This window comes from Mobula hypostoma, chromosome 14 (genome assembly GCF_963921235.1).
Source record: "Mobula hypostoma chromosome 14, sMobHyp1.1, whole genome shotgun sequence".
NCBI lineage: Eukaryota > Metazoa > Chordata > Chondrichthyes > Myliobatiformes > Myliobatidae > Mobula > Mobula hypostoma.
In genome coordinates this window covers 75,647,285-75,672,313 of record NC_086110.1, presented here as the reverse complement: position 1 = coordinate 75,672,313, position 25,029 = coordinate 75,647,285, and the positions used below count along the sequence as shown (strand labels likewise).

The following is a 25,029-nucleotide window of genomic DNA, read 5'->3' as shown; positions in this document are numbered from 1 at the left end:
TGGACATCAGTGAGTGGTGGACATCAGTGAGTGGTGGACGTCAGTGAGTGGTGGACGTCAGTGAGTGGTGGACGTGCAGTGAGTGGTGGACATCAGTGAGTGGTGGACGTCAGTGAGTGGTGGACATCAGTGAGTGGTGGACATCAGTGAGTGGTGGACGTGCAGTGAGTGGTGGACATCAGTGAGTGGTGGACGTCAGTGAGTGGTGGACATCAGTGAGTGGTGGACATCAGTGAGTGGTGGACGTGCAGTGAGTGGTGGACGTGCAGTGAGTGGTGGACGTGCAGTGAGTGGTGGACGTGCAGTGAGTGGTGGACGTGCAGTAAGTGGTGGACGTCAGTGAGTGGTGGACGTCAGTAAGTGGTGGACGTCAGTGAGTGGTGGACGTGCAGTGAGTGGTGGACATCAGTGAGTGGTGGACATCAGTGAGTGGTGGACGTGCAGTAAGTGGTGGACGTCAGTGAGTGGTGGACGTGCAGTGAGTGGTGGATGTCAGTGAGTGGTGGACGTGCAGTGAGTGGTGGACGTGCAGTGAGTGGTGGACGTGCAGTGAGTGGTGGACGTCAGTGAGTGGTGGACGTGCAGTAAGTGGTGGACGTCAGTGAGTGGTGGACGTGCAGTGAGTGGTGGACATCAGTGAGTGGTGGACGTGCAGTAAGTGGTGGACGTGCAGTGAGTGGTGGACGTGCAGTGAGTGGTGGACTTGCAGTGAGTGGTGGACGTGCAGTGAGTGGTGGACATCAGTGAGTGGTGGACATCAGTGAGTGGTGGACGTGCAGTAAGTGGTGGACGTCAGTGAGTGGTGGACGTGCAGTGAGTGGTGGATGTCAGTGAGTGGTGGACGTGCAGTGAGTGGTGGACGTGCAGTGAGTGGTGGACGTGCAGTGAGTGGTGGACGTCAGTGAGTGGTGGACGTGCAGTAAGTGGTGGACGTCAGTGAGTGGTGGACGTGCAGTGAGTGGTGGACATCAGTGAGTGGTGGACGTGCAGTAAGTGGTGGACGTGCAGTGAGTGGTGGACGTGCAGTGAGTGGTGGACGTCAGTGAGTGGTGGACGTCAGTGAGTGGTGGACGTGCAGTGAGTGGTGGACGTCAGTGAGTGGTGGACGTCAGTGAGTGGTGGACGTGCAGTGAGTGGTGGACATCAGTGAGCGGTGGACGTCAGTGAGTGGACATCAGTGAGTGGTGGACGTCAGTGAGTGGTGGACGTGCAGTGAGTGGTGGACGTCAGTGAGTGGTGGACGTCAGTGAAGGGTGGACGTCTGAGTGGTGGACGTCAGTGAGTGGTGGACGTGCAGTGAGTGGTGGACGTGCAGTGAGTGGTGGACGTGCAGTGAGCGGTGGACATCAGTGAGTGGTGGACGTCAGTGAAGGGTGGACGTCTGAGTGGTGGACGTCAGTGAGTGGTGGACATCAGTGAGTGGTGGACGTCAGTGAGTGGACATCAGTGAGTGGTGGACGTCAGTGAGTGGTGGACGTCAGTGAGCGGTGGACGTGCAGTGAGTGGTGGACATCAGTGAGTGGTGGACGTCAGTGAGTGGTGGACGTGCAGTGAGTGGTGGACGTCAGTGAGTGGTGGACGTCAGTGAGTGGTGGACGTCAGTGAGTGGTGGACATCAGTGAGTGGTGGACGTCAGTGAGTGGTGGACGTGCAGTGAGTGGTGGACATCAGTGAGCGGTGGACGTCAGTGAGTGGTGGACGTCAGTGAAGGGTGGACGTCTGAGTGGTGGACGTCAGTGAGTGGTGGACATCAGTGAGTGGTGGACGTCTGAGTGGTGGACGTCAGTGAAGGGTGGATGTCTGAGTGGTGGACGTCAGTGAGTGGTGGACGTCAGTGAGTGGTGGACGTCAGTGAGCGGTGGACGTCAGTGAGTGGTGGACGTCAGTGAGTGGTGGACATCAGTGAGTGGTGGACGTCAGTGAGACAATAGACAATAGGTGCAGGAGTAGGCCATTCGGCCATTCGAGCCAGCACCGCAGGCTCGACATGGTGGGCATCAGTAAATGGTGGACATGCTATTTTGGCAATGGAATCATGGTGACACTTGCGGGCTGCCCCCGGCACATCCTCGGACTGTGTTGGGTCATTGGCTCAAGTGACACATTTCACTGTATTTTTTGATTGTACATTTGACGAGTACATCTGATCTTTATCTTCGTGTAAATCGATTTGGTGCCGTGGTCTGCACAGTTGTAGAGTCTGTTCCTGCTCTGTCTCCCTTTAATAATCAACCTTGTGGGATCAGATGCAGACAAGTTCTCTATCCTTCCTTCAATCCACCCTTCATGCATAATATCTATTTGAAACAAGGATGTGGAAATCAGGCTTCTACCGTGAGGACACTTGCTGTTTTAACCATAAGAAAGTCCACAGATACTGGAAATCCAAAGCAGCACTTGCACACGGTAGTGTAGGGGTTAGCACAATGCTTTAGGGTACAGCTGACCCGGGTTCATTTCCAGCTGCTGCCTGTAAGGAGTTTGTACATTCTCCCCGTGACCACGTGGGTTTCCTCCGGGTGCTCCGGGTTCCTCCCACAGTCCAAAGGTGTACCAGTTTGTAGGTTAATTGTCCCTTGACTGGAGTAGAGGCTGTACTCGGTGCTGCCGCAAGATCGAAGAAGATGGAGGTGCATAGCCACCAACCCTGTATTCGGGACGGCAGCCACTGACTGACTGACTGACTGTCCCTTGATTAGGCTAGGGTTAAACTGGGGGTTGCTGGGCAGGGCAGCTCGATGGACCAGAAGGGCCGGTTGGCTTTGTACCTCAATAAATAAATAAACAGATGTATAGATAGATAAATAAATGAAAGATGCTGGAGGAACTCAGTGAGTCCGGGAACATCTGTGGAAATGAATAAACAGTTGACGTTTTGGGCTGAGACCTTTCTTCAGGACAGGAAAGGAAGGGGGAGGACATCAGAATTAAAAAGGTAGGGAAGGAAAAGGGCAACAGCTAGAAGTTGACAAAGGGATGGAGAGGAAGGAATCTGATCGTAGAGGAGATTGGACCATAGGAGAAAGGGAAGGAGGAGGGGCACTGGGGAGAGATGACAGGCTGGTGACGCCAGAGTGGGGAAGAGAAGAGGGAAGGTGAAGGGAATTTTTCTTTTCCTGTAAGGAGAAATCAATATTCATGTCATCTGGTTGGAGGCTACTCAGACGGAATATAAGGGTCTGCCCCTCCACCCAGAGGTGGACATCTCTGATGTCCTGGAAAGGAAAGCCTCATCCTGTGAACAAATGCAGTGGAGACGAAGGAACTAGGGAAAGGGAGTACCATCTTTACAGGAGATGGTGGGAAGGGGTGTAGTCAAGAGAGCCGTGGGAATCGGTAGGTTTATAAAAGATGTCGGTCGACAGTTTGTCTCCAGAGATGGAGGCAGAGAAATTAAGAAAGGGGAGGGAGGTGTCAGAGATGAACAAAGTGAATTTGATGGCAAGATGGAAGTTTGAGGCAAAGTCGATGAAATTGACGAGCTCAGCATGGGTGCATAAAGCCAACGAAAAGGCAAGCGTAGCTGGGGCCCACGTGGGTGACCTTGACTCCCCCTCGAACCTGGAGAAAGTGAGAGGAGCCGAAGGGGAAATTGTTGAGGATGAGGTCTGCTTCTCCCAGATGGAGGAGGGTGGTAGTGGAGGGGAACCGGTTGATTCTTTTATTGAGAAAGCTCTCTGCTTGCCTTAACATCTTGATGAGGGTCAGATGTGTATAGGAACTGGACGTCCAATGTGAAAATGAGGCAGTCGGGGCCAGGGAACTGGAAGCTCATGTGGAGATTGAAATCATGGATGTAAGTGGCAAGGGACTGAACCAAGAGCGATAGAATGGAATTGAGGTATGAGGGCACAAGTTCGGTGGGGCAGGAGCAGGCAGAGACCCAGACAGTCAGGTTTGTGGATCCTGGGTAGGAGGTAGAAGTGAGCAGAGCGAGGTAAGGGAACTGTGAGTTTGGTGACAGTGGATGGGATCAGCGATGGTGTCGGAGATAATTTCCCGATGGTCTAGGTAAGAGTGTCTGAGAGTTGCTGCCTGGTCTCTGAAAGGTAGAGGTTTGCCTGCCACACTCCAGCAGCAGCCGCCTTGTCTGCGGGTTTGATGGTGAGGAGAGAGTGAAGAGCAGTGCGTTCCGAGGGGCAAGGGTGGGTCTCTATGGGCATGTGGTATCCCAGTGTGTTCAGGCTGCCAATTCTTTTTCAAACTCTATCGATACATTTTTACTGTGGATGTACCTGAGGCTGTAAAGATTTCATGGTCTAAAGCACACTGTGTACAAGACTCTCAGGGCCTCTGGCATCACTCTGATAACTGTCCTGTGGCACCCTCCACTCTCTTCACGTGGTTTGCCAGTATAGCACATGATCTCATATATGGGAAGAAGGGGAGGAATGGCTATGATTGAAAATGAATGGTATGCGCCAGGATTTCTGCCCTTAGTGAGAAGATAACAGTGAACAGTATGATGTACTGAACAGTACAGAGAAGATTTACTAGAATGTTACCTGGGTTTCATCTCCTAAATTACAGAGAAAGGTTGAACAAGTTGGGTCTTTATTCTTTGGAGTGTAGAAGGTTGAGGGGGGACTTGATAGAGGTGTTTAAAATTATGAGGGGGATAGATAGAGTTGACGTGGATAGGCTTTTTCCATTGAGAGTGGGGGAGATTCAAATAAGAGGATATGAGTTGAGAGTGAAAGGGTAAAAGTTTAGGGGTAACATGAGGGGGAACTTCTTTACTCAGAGAGTGGTAGCTGTGTGGAACGAGCTTCCAGCAGAAGTGGTTGAGGCAGGTTCGATGTTGTCATTTAAAGTTAAATTGGACAGCAAATGGACAGGAAAAGAATGGAGGTTATGGGCTGAGTGCAGGTCGGTGGGACTAGGTGAGAGTAAGAGTTCGGCACGGACTCGAAGGGCCGAGATGGCCTGTTTCCATGCTGTAATTGTTATATGGTTATATGGTTTGAGGAGGAGTGCTGAAGTTGAACTGGTTGATATCTTGTTGGCAATTAAAAATGAAAAGATCGAGGGCAGGTGGAGAAGAAACGTAGGGTGTCCAAGAAGAGGAGGAGGGTCAGAGATGAGAGAAGGGGTCATCGGTGCAGAAAGGAGAATTCTTGCTGAAGAACTGGGTTTGAAGATGGAAGAAGGAGGTGGCAGGCATGGTACTCACTGGGGGAAGGGGAACATGGGTCCTCTTGCTGACGACAGAATGTTCTATATTAGAGAGGGGAAGGTTGGCAGGAATGATGAAGAGACAGCAGAGATTCGAGGTGTGATTGAGGAGAGTTGCAAGTGTCAGAGGAGGGGGTAGGTAAGATGGAGGCTCCAAAGACGCATGAGGTGACATAAGAACATAAGAAATAGGAGCAGGAGTAGGCCATCTGGCCAAAAGAGCCTGCCCCACCATTCAATAACATCATGGCTGATCTGTCTGTAAACTCAGTTCCTGGGCCGAAGGGCCTGTACTGTGCTGTAATGCAGCGGTCCCCAACCACCCGGCCGCAGAGCATGCGCTACCGGGCCGCGAGGAAACGATATGATTTGGCGATATGAGTCAGCTGCACCTTTCCTCATTACCTGTCACGCCCACTGTTGAACTATAACGCACGTGAGGTCATTACCCACGCGTCGTCCATGTCAGCGCGGGAAGGAGATCAACTCCTCGAGCTTGCAAATGACGACGGGCTGAAAAGTCTGTTTGACATAACAACTCTGCCGGCATTCTGGATCAAAGTCAAGGCTAAATATCCTGAGATAGCCAGGAAAGCACTGAAAACGTTGCTTCCATTTCCAACATATCTCTGCGATAAATGTAACAAAAACTAAATTGCGGATTAGACTGGACATAAGGAACCCCATTCGAGTATCGCTGTCTCCCATCACCCTTCGATAGGACCATCTTGTTGCAGGAGAGCAAGTATTCAGCCCAAGGCTCCCACTGATTCAGCGATATTGGTGTGTTGCAATGATTTTATAAGTTCATACAGGGAAAATATGCGCTGTGTTTAATATCCAAACGTTACTTAAAATGTTATGATGCTATTGACTTGTATAACCATATAACAATTACAGCACGGAAACAGGCCAGCTCTGCCCTTCTAGTCCGTGCCGAACGCTACTCTCACCTAGTCCCACCGACCTGCACTCAGCCCATAACCCTCCATTCCTTTCCTGTCCATATACCTATTCAATTTTTCTTAAAATGATAATATCGAACCTGCTTCTACCACTTCTACTGGAAGTTCGTTCCACACTTACTTCAAGCTCCCCTGTCCTCCCCTGATAATTGTCTTATCGCTATATTCATGCCAGGAAAATGCGCTGTGTGTTTAATATTAAGTTCATTAGATAAAGTCTTTTAGAAATGAAATTGAGTGTATTAGCCACTTATCACCGATATTCCGGTTGTGATTAACACCCCCTCCGAACGGAAACGCCAAAAACGATTTGTGGAAAAATAATCGGCAGGTGCACGCATGCACAATGGTGCCTGCGCAAGGCTTCATGGTCACTTTAGTCTTTCTCTGGGTAAACGCAACGTATTTGACTGCTACTCTTGTCTGTTGGCAACCATCCCGCCCCCCCACCCCCCCGGTCGGCCGGTCCACCGGTCCGCAAGAATATTGTCAACATGAAACCGGTCCGCACGGCGAAAAAGGTTGGGGACCCCTGCCATAATGTTCTGTGTTCTAACAAGGATTATTCCTGGGCCGAGGGGCCTGTACTGTGCTGTAACGCTCGATGTTCTAACAAGGATTATTCCTTGAAGCCAGAAAAAAATGCAGACAAGTTGAATGATACATCTTGTCATTTACTGTAGAGGATTAATGATACATTATTTTCCGATGTTAAGCTTGTAAAAAGAATCATGATGAAAGAAACAGCAATGGTGACGACAAATCCACAGGTCCAGATGGTTTCCAACGCCAGCTTTGAAAGCAAGTCGGCGACAACACTGTAGAAGACGTGAAGCGTAACCTTCTAAAGCTCGCTTGATCCAAAAGCCGTTCCTTCTATTTGGAAAATTGCACAACTTCACGCCGCTATTGAAGAAAATTGTTTGAGAGAGCAGACAACAGCAGACTGGTTAGCTTGGTATCTGTGGTCAGGAAATTGTCTACAAGACCTTCATGATGATTTTCAGTTGATCAGTGAGAGGCTGGGCCTACAGAGGTTGTTCAGCCTTGGTAAAGTTTTTGAAGAGGTAACCAGGCACAGTGGATATTTAACAGACCTCCACCGGCACTTGATAAAGTCCCCCTCAAAAAAGCTGTTACCGTGACTTGCAGCAAATGAAAATTAATGCAAATTATTTACTTGGCTGCTAAAATGGTGGAGTACCAGTTGTTTGTGGTGTTCTGCTGAACGTGGTGAGCATGCTGTGTTGTGACCGGAATTGTGGTGACACTTGCGGGCAGCCCCCAACACATTTATTTATTTATTGATTTATTGATTGATTGATTGATTTGGCCCTTCAATCTGCACTGCCAGCAACCCACTGATTTATCCCCAGCCTAATCACAGGGTAATTTACGATGTCCAATTAATCTTCCAACTGGTCTGTCTTTGGACTGTGGGAGGAAACCCACGCTATCTGCGTTGAGGATGTACAAACTCCTTACAGAGGATGCCAGAATTGAAATCCGAAATCCGCTGCCTGAGGGTCGCACTAACCACTACGCTACCATGGTGGCTCATCCTTAGATTGTGTTGGCTGTTAACCAACAAATGATGCATTTCCCTGTGTGCTTCCATGTTCATGTGATAACTAATCTGAATCTGAAATACGGATTGGGATTGGTGAACAGGTCAAACTTCAGGTTACAGTGACACTGAGGTGATCCAAATGAAAACCATGTTTCCACACCTGTTAATCACACACACACACACACACACACACACACACACACACACACACACCACACTACCCATCCCACCCACAGACACCACCCATCCCACACACAGACACTACCCACCCATCCCACACACACACACACACACACACATACAGCAGGATGGAAGCATCAAATCATAAAGAAATGTTAAGCAAACAGAAAAAAAGGAAGGAGAAAGGCCACCAGGCAGGTGACGACAAGAGGAAAGCGGCCAGCGTAAGGGTTGAGGCAACCTAGACAGAATATGAGGTGTACTCCTCCAACTGAGAACTGCCTCATTGTGGCAGAAGACGAGGCCATGGAGGAAGTCAGTGAGGAGGTGTCCCTGGAGAGAGAAACCGGAATGTTTCAGATCAGGCGATCCTTCCCCCGAACCGAGGGAGAAAGCATCAACACCAGAGATTCCACAGATTCTTTAGTATTCCGAGTCCTGATGAAGGATCTCAGCCCGAAACTTTGACTGTTCTATTCCCTCCATGGATGCTGCCTGCCCTGCTGAGTTCCTCCAGCACTTTGTGTGAGAGCGAGAGCAAACAGTGGCAGAGGAGGTGGGGGTGGGTCAGTGAGTGAGACAAGGGGAACGTCAGCATTAGGGCCATTGCAAGGACAGCAAGGTGCTTTTACCTGTTACTAATTTGTTAGTGTACCTCAGCAATAGATAGCCCCAAGCCCATCTGCAAAAGGAGGAAGGTTGTGCATGGGGCTAGCAACCCTTTTCCATAAAATCCCACTGCCAGAGAAGTGCCAATAGAATCTTCAAAGACCTCGTTCCTGGGAGAGGAAGGATCTTCGAAGATGGGCTACTTCTGGAGACAACTTGGAAGACTGGCTCAGGACAGATGACTCTGGCGAGCACTGTCGATTGCCCATGCCCCAGTAGGGGAGATGGGTTGAAGAGAATTTGTTAATGAATGAGTTGGGTTAGATCATCAGCTGAAAGGCTTCTTCACCCCTCTCCTGCCAGTCCTTATTTTGCCTGACAGGGTGGCACAACCATTCCAGTGGCATTGAGCTGGAAGCAGGCTCACAGAGTTAGTTCATTTAAGCAGATGGTTTAACGTGTGCTTGCTGGGGGCTACAGATCTACTCTCTGGCCTTTATCACCTGTCGAGCTTTGCTCGGTCTCTGCCCCAGCACAGCTCTCTGGGGTTGGTTTGATCGTGCCCCCAGCTTGGCGCTTCAGGACTTTGGTCAGGATCTTCATTCGATGTTCCTTCAGCTTTGTCCCAACCGTCGGCTTCAGGTTCAGCTGCAGGTAGCTCTCACTCTGATCATAGACTGGCCACTGTACCAATCCCTCGCCATTGGGGTTCCTGCAAGCAGTAACCTACACATTAGGGATGTGGTTCACTCAAGATCCAACAGGTAGTCAGAACTTCCCAATGCATCACTGGCACCAGTCTAACTGCCATCAAGGACACACAGTATGTAGAGAAAGGTGCTGGAAAAGGGCCAATAACATCATGAAGGGTACCACCCACCCTGCTCATGGATGGTTTGTCCCACTCCCATCAGGGAGGAGGCTACGTAGCATCCACACCAAGACCACCAGACTCAAAAACAGTTACTTTCCCCAAGCAGTAAGGCTGATCAACACCTCCACCCACTAACCCACCCCTCCACGCCCCCAATCAACACTACTTTATCATTTCCTGTCAGTCACCTGATGTACAGACACTCCTGTGCCGAGCATCACTTTATAGCCATACAATTGATCAATGTATACAAGCTATCATATGTATTCATATTTATTGCATTTTTATTATTATTGAGTGATTTTCCTTATTGATTTTTTTTTGTGCTGCATTGGATCTGGAGTAACAATTATTTCATTCTCCTTTACACTTGTGTACTGGAAATGACATTGAACAATCTAAAATCATAAAGATGCAGCCCTTTTCCTGTTCCATCTATCACCTCCCAGCTTCTCATTTCACACCCAATCCCACCCAATCCCCTTCCCCTTCACCAGCTCTGACCTATCACGTCCCAGCTTCTCATTTCACTCCCACTCCCACCCAGTCCCCTTCCCCTTCACCAGCTCTGACCTATCACGTCCCAGCTTCTCATTTCACACCCACTCCCACCCAGTCCCCTTCCCCTTCACCAGCTCCGACCTATCACGTCCCAGCTTCTTATTTCACTCCCACTCCCACCCAATCCCCTTTCCCTTCACCAGCTCTGACCTATCATGTCCCAGCTTCCCATTTCACACCCACTCCTCTTCACCACCTCTGACCTATCACGTCCCAGCTTCTCATTTCACACCCACTCCCATCCAGTCCCCTTCCCCTTCACCAGCTCTGACCTATCACGTCCCAGCTTCTCATTTCACACCCAATCCCACCCAGTCCCCTTCCCCTTCACCAGCTCTGACCTATCACGTCCCAGCTTCTCATTTCACACCCACTCCCATCCAGTCCCCTTCCCCTTCACCAGCTCTGACCTATCACGTCCCAGCTTCTCATTTCACACCCACTCCCATCCAGTCCCCTTCCCCTTCACCAGCTCTGACCTATCACATCACAGCTTCTCATTTCACACCCACTCCCCTTCACCAGCTCTGACCTATCACGTCCCAGCTTCTCATTTCACTCCCACTCCCACCCCCACCCAGTCCCCTTCCCCTTCACCAGCTCTGACCTATCATGTCCCAGATTCTCATTTCACACCCACTCCCATCCAGTCCCCTTCCCCTTCACCAGCTCTGAACTATCACGTCCCAGCTTCTCATTTCACACCCACTCCCATCCAGTCCCCTTCCCCTTCACCAGCTCTGAACTATCACGTCCCAGCTTCTCATTTCACACCCACTCCCATCCAGTCTCCTTCCCCTTCACCAGCTCTGAACTATCACGTCCCAGCTTCTCATTTCACACCCACTCCCATCCAGTCCCCTTCCCCTTCACCAGCTCTGAACTATCACGTCCCAGCTTCTCATTTCACACCCAATCCCCTTCCCCTTCACCAAGATGGCGCTGCGTATGCCAGCCGTGTTGCAAACTCCGTTCCAGCTTTACGGTAAACTGCTAATTTCTGCACTTTCTTTCGTATTTCTTGTTCAAGAAGCTGAAAGTCACATCAGATACAATAGACTGACTCTTCTGAACATCAGAAAGATGGCATTTACCCGCAATGCGCCCCCTTTTCTACACTGGGAACCCCAGCTTATGCGATCCATGGGAGGCTCATTATTACACCACAGCTACCTCGGAAGTAGCGCTGGAGGCGAGGGAGAAGGGCTGGCACCTGGTGAGGTTGAGACCGCATGCAAATTGACCGCCTCTCCCTAGCATACTCCTGGCTAACGTTCATTCCCTGGACAACAAGCTGTGTAAACTGAGAACCAGAATCTCCTATCAAGGGAAACAAAGGAATGTGATGTTTTGTGCCTTGTGGAGTCCTGGCTGACGGAGGAGATGCCAGATCATGCCTTTGAAGCCTCCAGATACCCCTGTTCCAGGTGGACAGGTCTATAAACCTCCCTGGGAAGAGTAAAGGATGAGGGGTGTGCTTCATTCTCAATAATGCTTGGTGCGACCCCCAGAATGTGCATGCTCTCAAATCCTTTTGTTTCCTGGAACTGGAGTACCTGGTGCTGCTGTGTAGACCTTTCTGGCTACCTAGGGACCTCACGGCTGTTATTATCACAACCGTGTACATTCCACTGCAGGCTGGTACTGACCTCGCTCTCAACGAACTACACAAGACCATCAATATGCTGGAGACTGCACAACCAGAGGCTGCCTTCATCGTTGCCAGAGACTTTAACAGAGTGTCACTGTCTAAAGTTTTTCCAAAGTTTTGTCAACACATTCAGGTGAGCACACGGGGAGATAGCATACTCGACCACTGCTACTCTCCCTTCCGCAACGCTTACAAAGCTCTCCTCTGTCCGCCATTTGGAAAATCCGATTACTCCTCTGTTTTACTTCTGCCCATGAACAGGAAGAAGCTGAAACAAGAGGCGTCCATAGTTAAAACCATCCACTGTTGATCCAATCGGTCTCCATGCTACAGGACTGCTTTGATGACGTCAACTGGAATGCCTTTCGTGATGAGGATGTCTCCGAGTTCAAGAAAGGGTCACCAGTTTCATCTGGAAGTGCATTGTGACTTTGTCCCCTAAAGACTGGTCAAGGTCTATCCAAACCAGAAATCCTAGATCAACAGTTCCATGCGAGCAGCACTTACCGCGTAAGACAGAGCTGTCGCTGCCGGTAACCACCAGGAAATCAAGAAATGCAGCTACGATCTGCACAAAGTCATCAAGGCAGCGAAACGACAATACAGGGACAAGATCCAGACACAGCTCTCCACCAACAATATACACAGCTTATGGCGAGGTCTGCACACCATTGCAGACATCAAAGCTAAACACAGTGGTCCTGCCAACCTCACAGCCTCTCTCCCAGATGAGCTGAATCTTTTTTACACTCAGTTTGATATCACCAACACTGAGCCCCTGAGGAGAGCTGCCGATGTGACCTGCACCTGGTCATCTCTGAGGCTGAGGGACACAGATGTTTCCAATGAGTGGGCAGTTGTAAGGCTGCGGGATCTGACAGCATCCAAGGGCGGGTACTTAGGATGTGCACGGCACAACTGGCAGGAGTGTTTACAGACATTTTTAATCTCTCTCTCTCTCTCAGCGTAGAGTTCCCTCCTGTTTCAAAATATCCACCATTGTTCTGATACCCAAAAAGACCAAGGTAACATGTCTGAACAACTGGCTTCCTGTCACACACCTCAATAATAAGTAAATGCTTTGAGAGGCTGGTCAAGGACCACATCTGCAGCTTGCTACCACCCACACTGGGACCCCCTACTATTTGCCTACTGACACAACCGATCCACAGATGACACAATAGCCATAGGTCTACACACCGTCCTTGCACATCTGGAGAAGAAGGATGTTTATGTGAGAATGCTGTCCTTGGACTACAGATCAGCATTCAACACCAAAATTCCCCCCAGGCTCGACAAGAACCTCAGAGACCTTGGCCTTCACCCTGCCTCGTGCAGCTGGATCCAGGACTTCCTGTCAGATCGTTGGCAGGTGGTAAGAGTGGGCTCCCTCACCTCCACCCCTCTGACTCTCAACACAGGAGCCCCTCAGGGCTGTGTCCTAAGCCCCGCCTTTACTCCCTGTATACCCATGACTGTATCACCACCCAGAGCTAATTAAATTTGCTGGCAACACTACATTGATTGACCTTATCTCAAATAATAATGAGAAGAAGTCACCACCCTGACACAGTGGTGTCAAGAAAACAACCCCTCCCTCAATGTCACAAAAACAAAGGAGCTGATTGTGGATTACAGGAGGAATGGAGATAGGCTAACCCCTAATGGCATCAATGGATCTGGAGGTTGAGAGGGTGAACAGCTTTAAGTTCCTCGGCACATAGATCACTGAGGATCTCACGTGGTCTCTACATACCGGCTGTGTGGTGAAAAAGGCACAACAGTGCCTCTTTCACCTCAGATGGTTGATCAAGTTTGGCATGAGCCCCCAAATCCTAAGGAAATCCTAATCCTACAGGGGCACAATTGAGAGCATCCTGACTGGCTGCATCACTGCCTGGTATGGGAACTGTACTTCCCTCAATCGCAGGACTCTGCAGAGAGTGGTGTGGACAGCCCAGCGCGTCTGTAGTTGTGAACTTCCCATGATTCAGGACATTTACAAGGACAGGTGTGTAAAAAGGGCCCGAAGGATCACTGGGGATCTGCATCACCTCAACCATAAACTGTTCCAGTTGTTACCATCCGGGAAACGGTGCCACAGCATAAAAGCCAGGACAACAGGTTCCGGGACAGCTTCTTCCACGGGGTCATCAGACTGATTAATTCACACTGATACAACTGTATTTCTATGCTATATTGACTGTCCTGTTGTACATACTATTTATTACAAATTACTATCAATTGCACATTGCACATTTAGACAGAGATATAACATAAAGAATTTTACTCCTCATGTATGTGAAGGATGTAAGAAATAAAATTAATTCAATTCACCAGGTCTCACCTATCACCCGGCAGCCTGGACTTCTCCCTTTACCCCCACCACCCTCCCGTCTAATTCTGGCTTCTTCCCCCTTCCTTTCTAGTCCTGATGAAGGGTCTTGGTCCAAAACTGTTCATTCCCCTCCACAGAGGCTGCCTGACCTGTGGATTTAGACCATAAGACCATAAGACAAAGGAGCAGAAGTCGGCCATTCGGCCCATCGAGTCTGCTCCGCCTTTTTATCATGAGCTGATCCATTCTCCCATTTAGTCCCACTCCCCCGCCTTCTCACCATAACCCTTGATGCCCTGGCTACTCAGATACCTATCAATCTCTGCCTTAAATACACCCAATGACTTGGCCTCCACTGTCGCCCGTGGCAACAAATTCCATAGATTCACCACCCTCTGGCTAAAAAAATTTTTTCGCATTTCTGTTCTGAATGGGCACCCTTCAATCCTTAAGTCATGCCCTCTCGTACTAGACTCCCCCATCATGGGAAATGACTTTGCCACATCCACTCTGTCCATGCCTTTCAACATTTGAAATGTTTCTATGAGGTCTCCCCTCATTCTTCTAAACTCCAAGGAATACAGTCCAAGAGTGGACAAACGTTCCTCATACGTTAACCCTCTCATTCCCGGAATCATTCTGGTGAATCTTCTCTGAACCCTCTCCAATGTCAGCACATCCTTTCTTAAAAAAGGAGCCCAAAACTGCCCACAGTACTCCAAGTGAGGTCTTACCAGCACCTTATAGAGCCTCAACATCACATCCCTGCTCCTATACTCTATTCCTCTAGAAATGAATGCCAACATTGCATTTCCCTTCTTCAGCACTGAATCAACCTGGAGGTTAACCTTAAAGGTATCCTGTACGAGGACTCCCAAGTCCCGTTGCATCTCAGAACTTTGAATTCTCTCCCTATTTAAATAATAGTCTGCCCGTTTATTTCTTCTGCCAAAGTACATAACCATATACTTTCCAACATTGTATTTCATTTGCCACTTCTTTGCCCATTCTTCCAATCTATCCAAGTCTCTCTGCAGACTCTCTGTTTCCTCAGCACTACCGGCCCCTCCACCTATCTTTGTATCATCAGCAAACTTAGCCACAAAGCCATCTATTCCATAACCCAAATCGTTGATGTACAACGTAAAAAGAAGCAGCCCCAACACAGACCCCTGTGGAAAACCACTGGTAACCACAGCCAACCAGAATAGGATCCCTTTATTCCCACTCTCTGTTTCCTGCCAATCAGCCAACGCCCTATCCACGTATGTAACTTTCCCGTAATTCCTTGGGCTCTTACCTTGTTAAGCAACCTCATGTGTGGCACCTTGTCAAAGGCCTTCTGAAAATCCAAATATACAACATCCACTGCATCTCCCTTGTCTAGCCTACTGGTAATTTCCTCAAAAAATTGTAATAGGTTTGTCAGGCAGGATTTTCCTTTAAGGAAACCATGCTGAGTTCTGCCTATCTTGTCATATGCCTCCAGGTACTCCATAGCCTCATCCTTGACAATCGACTCCAACAACTTCCGAACCACCGATGTCAAGCTAACAGGTCTATAATTTCCTTTTCGCTACCTTGCCTCCTTCTTAAATAGCGGAGTGACATTTGCAATCTTCCATTCCTCCGGAACCATGCCAGAATCTATCGACTTTTGAAAGATCATTGCTAATGCCTCCGCAATCTCCACAGCTACTTCCTTCAGAACACGAGGGTGCATTCCATCTGGTCTGGGAGATTTATCTACCCTTAGACTATTCAGCTTCCTGAGTACTTCCTCTGTCGTAATTGTGACTGCGCACACTTCTCTTCCCTGCCACCCTTGAGTGTCCGGTATACTGCTGACGTCTTCCTCAGTGAAGACTGATGCAAAATACTCATTCAGTTCCTCTGCCATCTCCTTATCTCCCATTACAATTTCTCCAGCATCATTTTCTATCGGTCCTATATCTACTCTCACCTGTCTTTTACTCTTTATATACTTGAAAAAGCTTTTATTATCCTCTTTGATATTATTTGCTAGCTTCCTTTCATAGTTCATCTTTTCCCTCTTAATGACCGCCTTTGTTTCCTTTTGTAAGCTTTTAAAAACTTCCCAATCCTCTGTCTTCCCACTAATTTTTGCTTCCTCGTATGCCCTCTCCTTTGCTTTAACTTTGGCTTTGACTTTTCTTGTCAGCCACGGTTGCATCCTTTTTCCATTTGAAAATTTCTTCTTTTTTGGAATATATCTGTCTTGCACTTTCCTCACTTCTCGCATAAACTCCAGCCACTACTGCTCTGCCATCTTTCCTGCCAGTGTCCCTTTCCAGTCAACTTTGGCCAGTTCCTCTCTCATGCCACTGTAATTTCCTTTACTCCACTGAAACACCGCCACATCGGATTTCGGCTTTTTTTTTTTCAAATTTCACAGTGAACTCAATCATGTTATGATCACTAACTCCTAAGGGTTCCTTCACCTCAATCTCTCTAATCACCTCTGGTTCATTACATAATACCCAATCCAGTACACCCGATCCCCTAGTGGGCTCAGCAACAAGCTGTTCTAAAAAGCCATCTCGCAGACATTCTACAAATTCTCTCTCTTGAGATCCAGTGCCGACCTGATTTTCCCAATCTACTCGCATGTTAAAATCCCCCACAATTATCATAACACAGCCCTTCTGACAAGCCTTTTCTATTTCCTGTTGTAATTTGTAGTCCACATCCCTGCAGCTGTTTGGAGGCCTGTATATAACTGCCATCAGGGTCCTTTTACCCCTGCGGATTCTTAGCTCAACCCATAAAGATTCTGCACCTTCTGATCCTATATCACCTCTTTCTGATGATTTAATATCATTTCTTCCCAATAAAGCCACGCCTCCCCCTCTGCCTACCTTCCTATCCTTCCGATACACCGTGTATCCTTGGACGTTCAGCTCCCAGAGACATGCATCCTTTAGCCACGTCTCAGTGATGGCCACAATATCATACCTGCCAATCTGTAGCTGTACGACAAGATCATCCACCTTATTCCTTATGCTGCGTGCATTTAAGTATACCACCTTAAGACCAGCATTTGGTACTTGTCACTTTGATTTCACTGCAACTTTATTGCACTGCAACTCATCCCAATGGCTGCAAATTTTTCCATCACCTGCCTGTCTTTCCTGACATCTTTATTGCTCACTATCTTAGATTTATTTCTGTTTACCCCTTCCTCCACTCTGTCATTCCGGTTCCCATTCCCCTGCCAAATTAGTTTAAACCCTCCCTAATAGCTCTATTAATTCCTCCAGATTTTTTTTTGTGTGATTCACTGTGATGCACTCAACCACGGCAAACAGCTCAGATTGGTCCGCAGACGTTCCACCACACTGCACACCCACCACTGCCTACAAAGCGCACTGCAATTTGCCACCCAGGGGACTCTGACAGTAGCTCCTAATGAGAGGGGACCTGAGAGCCCAGAGCACTGCAGTATAGAAAGAAACCCCAGGTTGTCCATCCCTCCAAGCCCTTGAGATATAAACATGTTGCTTACCCAGTCTTGGCAAAGTTGGCCCAGTATCTCATTATAGTTCTGCTCAATGCCATCTCCTCAGCAGTCATGCTCCCTGGAAAAGTCACACCATCAATGAGACCTCTGAAGCTTGGGCAGAGCTTGACACTGAGAAACTGACAGCGATCGAGGTCAGTCACCTTTCAGCGTATCCTCAGGGGATAACATTACCACAACATGGGGTGCCAGGTCCCGTATCTGAAGTTGTCAAGTCGTCACTTTTTATTGTCATTTCAACCATAACTGCTAGTACAGAACATAGTAAAAATGAGACAATGTTTTCCAGGACCATGGTGCTACATGAAACAATACAAAAACTACACTGAACTATGTAAGAAAAAAACACAAAAACTACACTAGACTACAGACCTACCCAGGCCTGCATAAAGTGCTCAAAACAGTGCAGGCACTACAATAAATAATAAACAAGAAGGTAGGCACAGTAGAGGGTATAGTAGGTTGGTGTCAAGTGAGAGTAAATAAAATTATGAGGGGTATAGATAGGGTCAAAGCAAGCGGCTCTGTCCAGTCAGGATGGGTGAGACTAGTACTTGTAAAAAAACATTTACAAGGGTGTCGCCAAGACTTGAGGACCCGAGTTATAGGGAAAGGCTGATTCGGTTTGGACCTTATTCGCTAGAACGTAGAAGAGTGAGGGAGATTTGACAGAGAAATTATGCAGGTTATTCAGTAGTTAGGGTAAATGCAAGCAGGCTTTTCCACTGAGGTGAGACTGGAATTCGAGGTCATGGGGTAAGGGTGAAAGGTGAAATATTAAAGGGGAACCTGAGGGGGAACTTCTTCACTCAGAGGGTGGTGAGAGTGTGGAACGAGCTGCCAGGAGAAGCGATGGATGCAGGTTTGATTTCAACGTTTAAGAGAAATTCGGATAGGTACATGGATGGGGGAGGGATGTAGGGCAATGGTCTGGCTGCAGGTCCATGGGACTAAGTTTGGCACAACTAGATGGGCCGAAGGACCAGTTTCTGTGTTATAGTGTTCTATGACTGTGGCTGCAGTGCACGCTGTCTCCAAAATGCACTGCAATTACTCAGTTGGGTCTACTCTCAAATCCAAGTCTCACACCACCCTGACTTGGAAATATATCACCGATGGTTCATCATCACTGGGTATAAATCCCAGAACTCCCTCAAAGTGAAAGTCATTGTCAAATGTACAAGAAAGTGTGTGCACAGATGCAATGGAAACGTTTACTTGCAGCAGCATTGCGGGTCCATCACGGGTCAAGCCCTTCCCACCACTGATCACTTCTCAATGAAACGCTGTCACAGGAAAGCAGCATCCATCTTCAGGGGCCCCACCACCCAGATCATGCTCCCTTCTCACTGCTGCCATCAAGAAAAAGGGACAGGAGCATCAAGACTCAACCACCAGGTTCAGGAACAGTTATTATCCTCTTGAAACAAAGGAGATAACTTCACTCAATTTCACCTGCCCCATCACTGGAAAGTTCCCACAACCAATGGACTCACTTTCAAGGATTCTTTGTCTCATGTTCTTGATATTTATTGTTTGTTTGTTTATTTATTTATTTATTTGTTTGTTATTTCTTTCTTTTTGCTTTTGCAGTTTGTTGTCTTTTTCACATTGACTGAACGCCCAGTTGGTGCATCTTCCATTGATTCAGCTATGGTTATTATTCTATGGATTTAATGAGTATACCCACACGGCAATGAATATCCTATATGGTGTATATGGTGACATACATGTACTTTGACAATAACTTGTCTTCAAACTTTGATCACAGGCACATAGCTTCATGTAAGCAGCATTCAAAAGAAAAGAGAGAATTGGTTGAATTTGTTGCCACAGGTGACTGTGAAGGCCAAGTCACTGGGTATCTTTAAGGCAGAGGTTGGTAGATTCTCGTTTAGTCAGGGCACGAAGGGATACAGGGAGAAGGCAGGAGACTGGCGCTGAAAAGGAAAATGGATCAGCCATGATGAAATGGTGAAGCAGATTTGATGGGCCAAATGGCCTATAATACCTTGAGATTTATTTTCTTGCAGGAATTGGCAAAAAATAAAGAACTTATCAAAAAGAACTACACATAAACAAAGCAGCACACTGGACTGAAGAAGGGTCTTGGTCCAAAACGTCGACTATCTATTCATTCACATAGATGCTGCCTGATCTCCTGCGTTCCACCATCATTTTGTGTGTGTTGCTTTGGATTTCCAGCATCAGCAGACTATGTCATGGTCTGTATATAAACAAAGACTGACAAACAACCAACGTGCAAAAGAAGGCAAAATGTGCAAATTTAAAGTGCTGATAACATGAGTTGTAGAGTCCTTAAAAGTGAGTCTGTAGATTGTGGAATCAGTTCCGAGTTGTGCTGAGTGAAGTTATTGACGCTGGTTCAGGAGACTGATGGTTGTAGGGGAATAACTGTTCCTGAGCCTGTAGTGGCGTCCCTTGAAGATGGATGCTGCTTTCTCGTGGCAGCACTCCACGTAAATGTGCTCAGTGGTGGGAAGGGCTTTGCCTGTGATGGACCGGGCCTTATCCACCACTTTCTGCAGCCTTTTCCGTTCCTACTTCTGGGGTGCCACCGAGAAGGTGACTCATGCCTGCAGCTATGTTGGACACCATCAAATACTCCAGTTTCAGTCTGCTGCAGCTGAGAACCACAATTACATCTAATGTCTGTACAGTCAGTAATGTTGTTTTAATGTGACAAAGAAAACTATCACTACCGAAAATCGATGGAACCGGAATGGACTCTGGTCACTGCTGCGGACACATTTCCTCTTTAGGATGGCAGAAGAGAGGATGCCGAGCTGGACTAGATGTTCATTCAAGGAAATGTGGTTTTTGACTCCCAATGCCAATGATCTTGCTGGCAAATACAGTCCCTGGTAAATAAGATCTCAGATCTAGGGTGTTGTACCAGGGGGACATTAGGACCATTTGCGTCTGTTGTTTCACAGAATCTTGGTTAAAACCTTCGTTCTAGACACAGCGATTCAGATTGACGGGTTCACAATACACCACCAGGATAAGACTTTCAAAGGCAGGGGAGGAGGAGAGTGCTTCATGATCAACTCTTGGTGTACAAATGTGGCAGTGGTGTCCCAGCCCTGTTCACCACACCCGGAGCACCGTGCGATCAAACATCGTCCATCCTACCCGCTCTGGGAGATGATAGACGTTGCCTTCTTGTAACAGCACCTCCTCTAGATGTTACCAGTGGCTGGGAGGGATGTGCCGGTGATTTATTCGGCAAAGTTACATGTATAAGAGCCCCCCCTCCCCTCCTTCCATTCCCCATTCTGGTTGCCCTCTTACACCTCTTTTCCTTAACTGCCCATCTCCTCTCACTGGTTCCCTTCCTCCTTCCTTTTCTCCAATGGTCCACTCTCCTCTTCAATCAGATTCCTTCTTCTTTAGATCTTTACATCTTCCATCTTTCCCCTCCCAGCTTCTTAATTCATCCCCCTCCCTTGCCCCCCACTTTTCCTCTCATCTGGTCTCACCTATCACCCGCCCCTGCCCTCAAATTCTTATTCTGGCTTCTGCCCCCTTCTTTTCCAGTCCTGCTGAAGGGTCTTGATCTGAAATGTCAGCTGTTTATTCTCTCCATAGATGCTGCCTGAGCTGCTGAGTTCCTCCAGCATTTTGTGTGTGTTGCTCTGGATTTCTAGCATCTGCGGAATCTCTTGAGTTAATGTATATATTTTGTGTGTTGTCTACAGCTACGTCCCTCGACGCTCCTGCAAGCAAGTTTTTCTCTGCACCTGGACCTCACCATACCTGTGCATGACAATAAACTCGACCTCATCATCTATCTTTGAAATTATATATTTAAAAATCTGCAGGTACAAAACAGTCTGCAGATTCCAAACAGACCTCAGCTCCTCACCAAGTAATAGGGAGGTACACAGAACTGTTGGACCGAAGATGGAGGGTTGAGTAATTTAATTTTCTTTTCTTTAGAGAGCCAGCATGGTATCAAGCCCTTCCAGCCAAACGAGGCCTTACCACCCAATTCCACCATGAGTCCAATTAACCCACTAACCCGTAGGTCTTTGGAACGAGGCCTCACCACCCAATTCTATCGCGAGTCCAGTTAACCCACTAACCCGTAGGTCTTTGGACTGTGGGAGGAGACTGGAGCACCCGGAGGAAACCCATGCGGTCACGGGGAGAATGTACAAACTCCTTACAGTCAGCGGCGGGTATTGAACCAACGTCACTGGTGCTGTAAGGCAAACGCGCTAACCGCTACTCCACCGTGCCACCCATTAATTGTCACCAAACTCCCAGAAGGGGTTTCTCACCATTTATCAAAATATCTCCATCCCAGAAAGCACTACCAAAAACATAACCAATCTCGTCTCCGTGGTCAGCCTTCACAAAATCAGGACGGCATTTCCTAGCGAAACTCGTGCTATGCTGGAACTCGTACAGATAGACAGGACACCCTGCATCTGAGGAGAGAAGACAGAGGAAAATTAGAGTATTATTACAATCGCTCATTTCTCTCTGATACAGCAATCATGCCCTCAGGTCCTCCATTTTATTCTCCCGCGACTGCACATTTGCTAACCAGATGCTGGGTAGGGGTTAGATTAGTGAAGGAGAGATTCCCTCTGCTGTCAGCACAGAGTTTGTTTGTTCTCCCCTTCCCGGCATGCATTGCCTCCGGTGCTCTGATTTCCACCCTCATTCCACAGATGTACGGGTTACAAGTCAATTAGTTATATGTGTGTACTTGTGGGCTGGAGGGGCCTGTTACTGTGCTGTATCTTGAAATAAAATAAAAATTAACCCCCCCCCCCCGCAGGAAGGGCTGGGAATGGGGACACTGAAACATGGTGAATAGGTAAGGCATCAGCCCCTCGGAAGAGCAGTTAGTACCGAGGGGTGCAGATTTACACTTGGTGGCAGTTGTGAATATGGACAGTACTCAATGAGTAGTGAGGTCCTGGAACTTTCTGCCCGAATGGGTGATGAAGGCGGGTAGAAACACTCCCCAGTGAAGGATCACTTGGAAAGCACACTCCAAAGACCACCGATTGACACCCTGGAAGTGGGATTTACCCAGTCAAAGTTCAAAGTAAACTTATTATCAAAGTCTCCATACACTACCCCAACATTAATTTCCTTGTGGGAATTCACAGTAGATTCAAAGAAATACAATAGAATCAATGAAAAGAGTGGAGGATCGGAAAACCAGAAGGGATCGGAAGATGTGACACAGAATTAGAAGATGTTGAATCCTTGTGGGTTGAGTTAAGAAACTGCAAGGGTAAAAGGACCCCGATTGCAGTTATATACAGGCCTCCCAACAGTGGCTGGGAGGTGGACCACAGATTACAATAGGAAATAGATAAGGCATGTCAAAAGGGCAATGTTATGATAATCATGGGAGATTTTAACATGCAGGTCGATCGGAAAATCAGGTTGGTAATGGATCTAAAGAGAGTGAGTTTGATGAATGCCTAACAGATAGTTTTTAGAGCAGTTTGTTGTTGAGCCTACTAGGGGATCAGCTATACTGGATTGGGTCTTATGTAATGAACCCGAGGCGATTAGGGAGCTTAAAATAAAAGAATTCTAAGGAACCAGCGATACAATATGATTGTGCTCAACTTGAAATTTGATAGGGAGAAAGTAAAATCTGTGACGTAGCAGTATTTCAGTGGAGTAAAGGAAATTACAGTGATATGAGAGAGGAGTTGGCTAAAGTAAATTGGAAGGAGCTGCTGGCAGGGATGTCAGCAGAGCAGCAATGGCTTGTGTTTCTGGGAAAGATGAGGAAGGTGCAGGACATGTGTATTCCAAAAACAAAGAAGTACTCATAGAAACATAGAAAACCTACTGCACAATACAGGCCCTTCGGCCCACAAAGCTGTGCCGAAAATGTCCTTACCTCAGAATTACCTAGGCTTACCCACAGCTCCATGTACCTATCCAGGTGTCTCTTAAAGGACCCTATTGTATCTGCCTCCACCACCACCACCGGCAGCCCATTCCACGCACTCACCACTCTCTGCGTAAAAAACTTACCCTTGACATCTTCTCCGTACCTACTTCCAAGCACCTTAAAACTGTGCCCTTTCATGTTAGCCATTTCAGCCCTGGGAAAAAGCCTCTGACTATCCACACGATCAATGCCTCTCATTGTCTTGTACACCTCTATCAGGTCACGTCTCATCCTCGGACACTCCAAGGGGAAAAGGTTGAGTACACTCAACCTATTCTCATAAGGCATGCTCCCCAATCCAGGCAACATCCTTGTAAATCTCCTCTGCACCCTTTCTATGGTTTCCACATCCTTCCTATAGTGAGGTGCCCAGAATTCAGCATAGTACTCCATCTGAGGTCTGATCAGGATCCTACATAGCTGCAACATTACCTCTTGGCTCTTAAACTCAATCCCACAATTGATGGAGGCCAATGCACCGTATGCCTTCTTAACCACAGAGTGAACCTGCATAGCAGCTTTGAGAGTCCAATGGACTCGGACCCCAAGATCCCTCTGACCCTCCACACTGCCAAGAGTCTTACCATTAATGCTACATTCTGCCATCATATTTGACCTACCAAAATGAACCAGCTCACACTTATCTGGGTTGAACTTCATCTGCCACTTCTCAGCCCACTTTTGCATCCTATCAATGTCCCGCTGTAACATCTGTAACCTATGTGTCATCAGCAAATTTACTAGTCAAAGCTAATGTGAAAACAAAAGAGAGGGCATGCAACAAAGCAAAAATTAGTGGGAAGATAGAGGATTGGGAAGTTTTTAAAAACCAACAGAGAGCAACAAAAGAATTATTGGAAGGGAAATGATGAAATATGAAAGCAAGCTAGCAAATAATATCAAAGGGGATAGTGAAAGATTTTTCAAATATGTAAAAATAAAAGAGAGATGAGAGTGAATACAGGACTGCAAGAAAATGAGGCTGAAGAAATAATAATGGAGCCAAGGAGACGGCAGATGAACTAAATGAGTATTTTGCATCAGCCTTCACTGTGGAAAACACTAGCAGTATGCCTGATGTTGTAGTGTGTGAAGGAAGAGAAGTGGGTGCAGTTAATATTACAAGGGAGAAGGTGCTCAAAAAGCTGAAAGACCTAATGGTACATAAGTCACCTGGACCAGATAAACTGCACCCGAGGGTTCTGAAAGAGGTAGCATTAGAGATTATGGAAGCATCGGAAATGATCTTCCAAAAATAATTGGACTCTGGCATGGTGCCAGAGGACTGGAAAATTGCAAATGCCACTCCACTTTTTAAGAAAGGAGGAAGGCAGCAGAAAGGAAATTATAGGCTAGTTAGCTTGACGTCAGTGATTGGGAAGATGTTAGTCAATTTTTAAGGACAAGGTGATAGAGCACTTGGCGACACAGGACAAGGTAGTACAAAGTCAGCATGGTTTCTTTCAGGGAAATTCCTGCCTGACGAACCTGTTGGAATTCTTTGAGAATAAACTAGGATAGATAAAGGGGATGCAGAGGATGTTGTATATTTGGACTTTTAGAAGGCCTTTGACAAAGTGCCACACATGAGGTTGCTTACCAAGTTAAG

General features: G+C 47.5%; 1 protein-coding gene across 2 annotated transcripts in view; it reads right to left on the bottom strand.

Moving 5' to 3' along the window:
• Nucleotides 1–6,799: 6,799 nt before the first annotated feature.
• LOC134356354 (fatty acyl-CoA hydrolase precursor, medium chain-like) overlaps nt 6,800–25,029 on the bottom strand; it is a 98,870-nt gene continuing 80,640 nt past the window's right edge. Inside the window, exons 11-14 of one of the 2 annotated variants that reach the window (XM_063067254.1) lie at nt 21,772–21,921; nt 17,450–17,522; nt 9,003–9,211; nt 6,800–7,046 (exon numbers count right to left, since the gene is read on the bottom strand). In XM_063067254.1, the coding sequence (XP_062923324.1) occupies nt 7,039–7,046; nt 9,003–9,211; nt 17,450–17,522; nt 21,772–21,921 (440 nt within the window). In that variant the 3' untranslated portion in view covers nt 6,800–7,038. Of the gene's footprint in view, nt 7,047–8,958; nt 9,212–17,449; nt 17,523–21,771; nt 21,922–25,029 lie in introns of those variants that run through there. The other variant, XM_063067252.1, reaches the window with a different exon arrangement.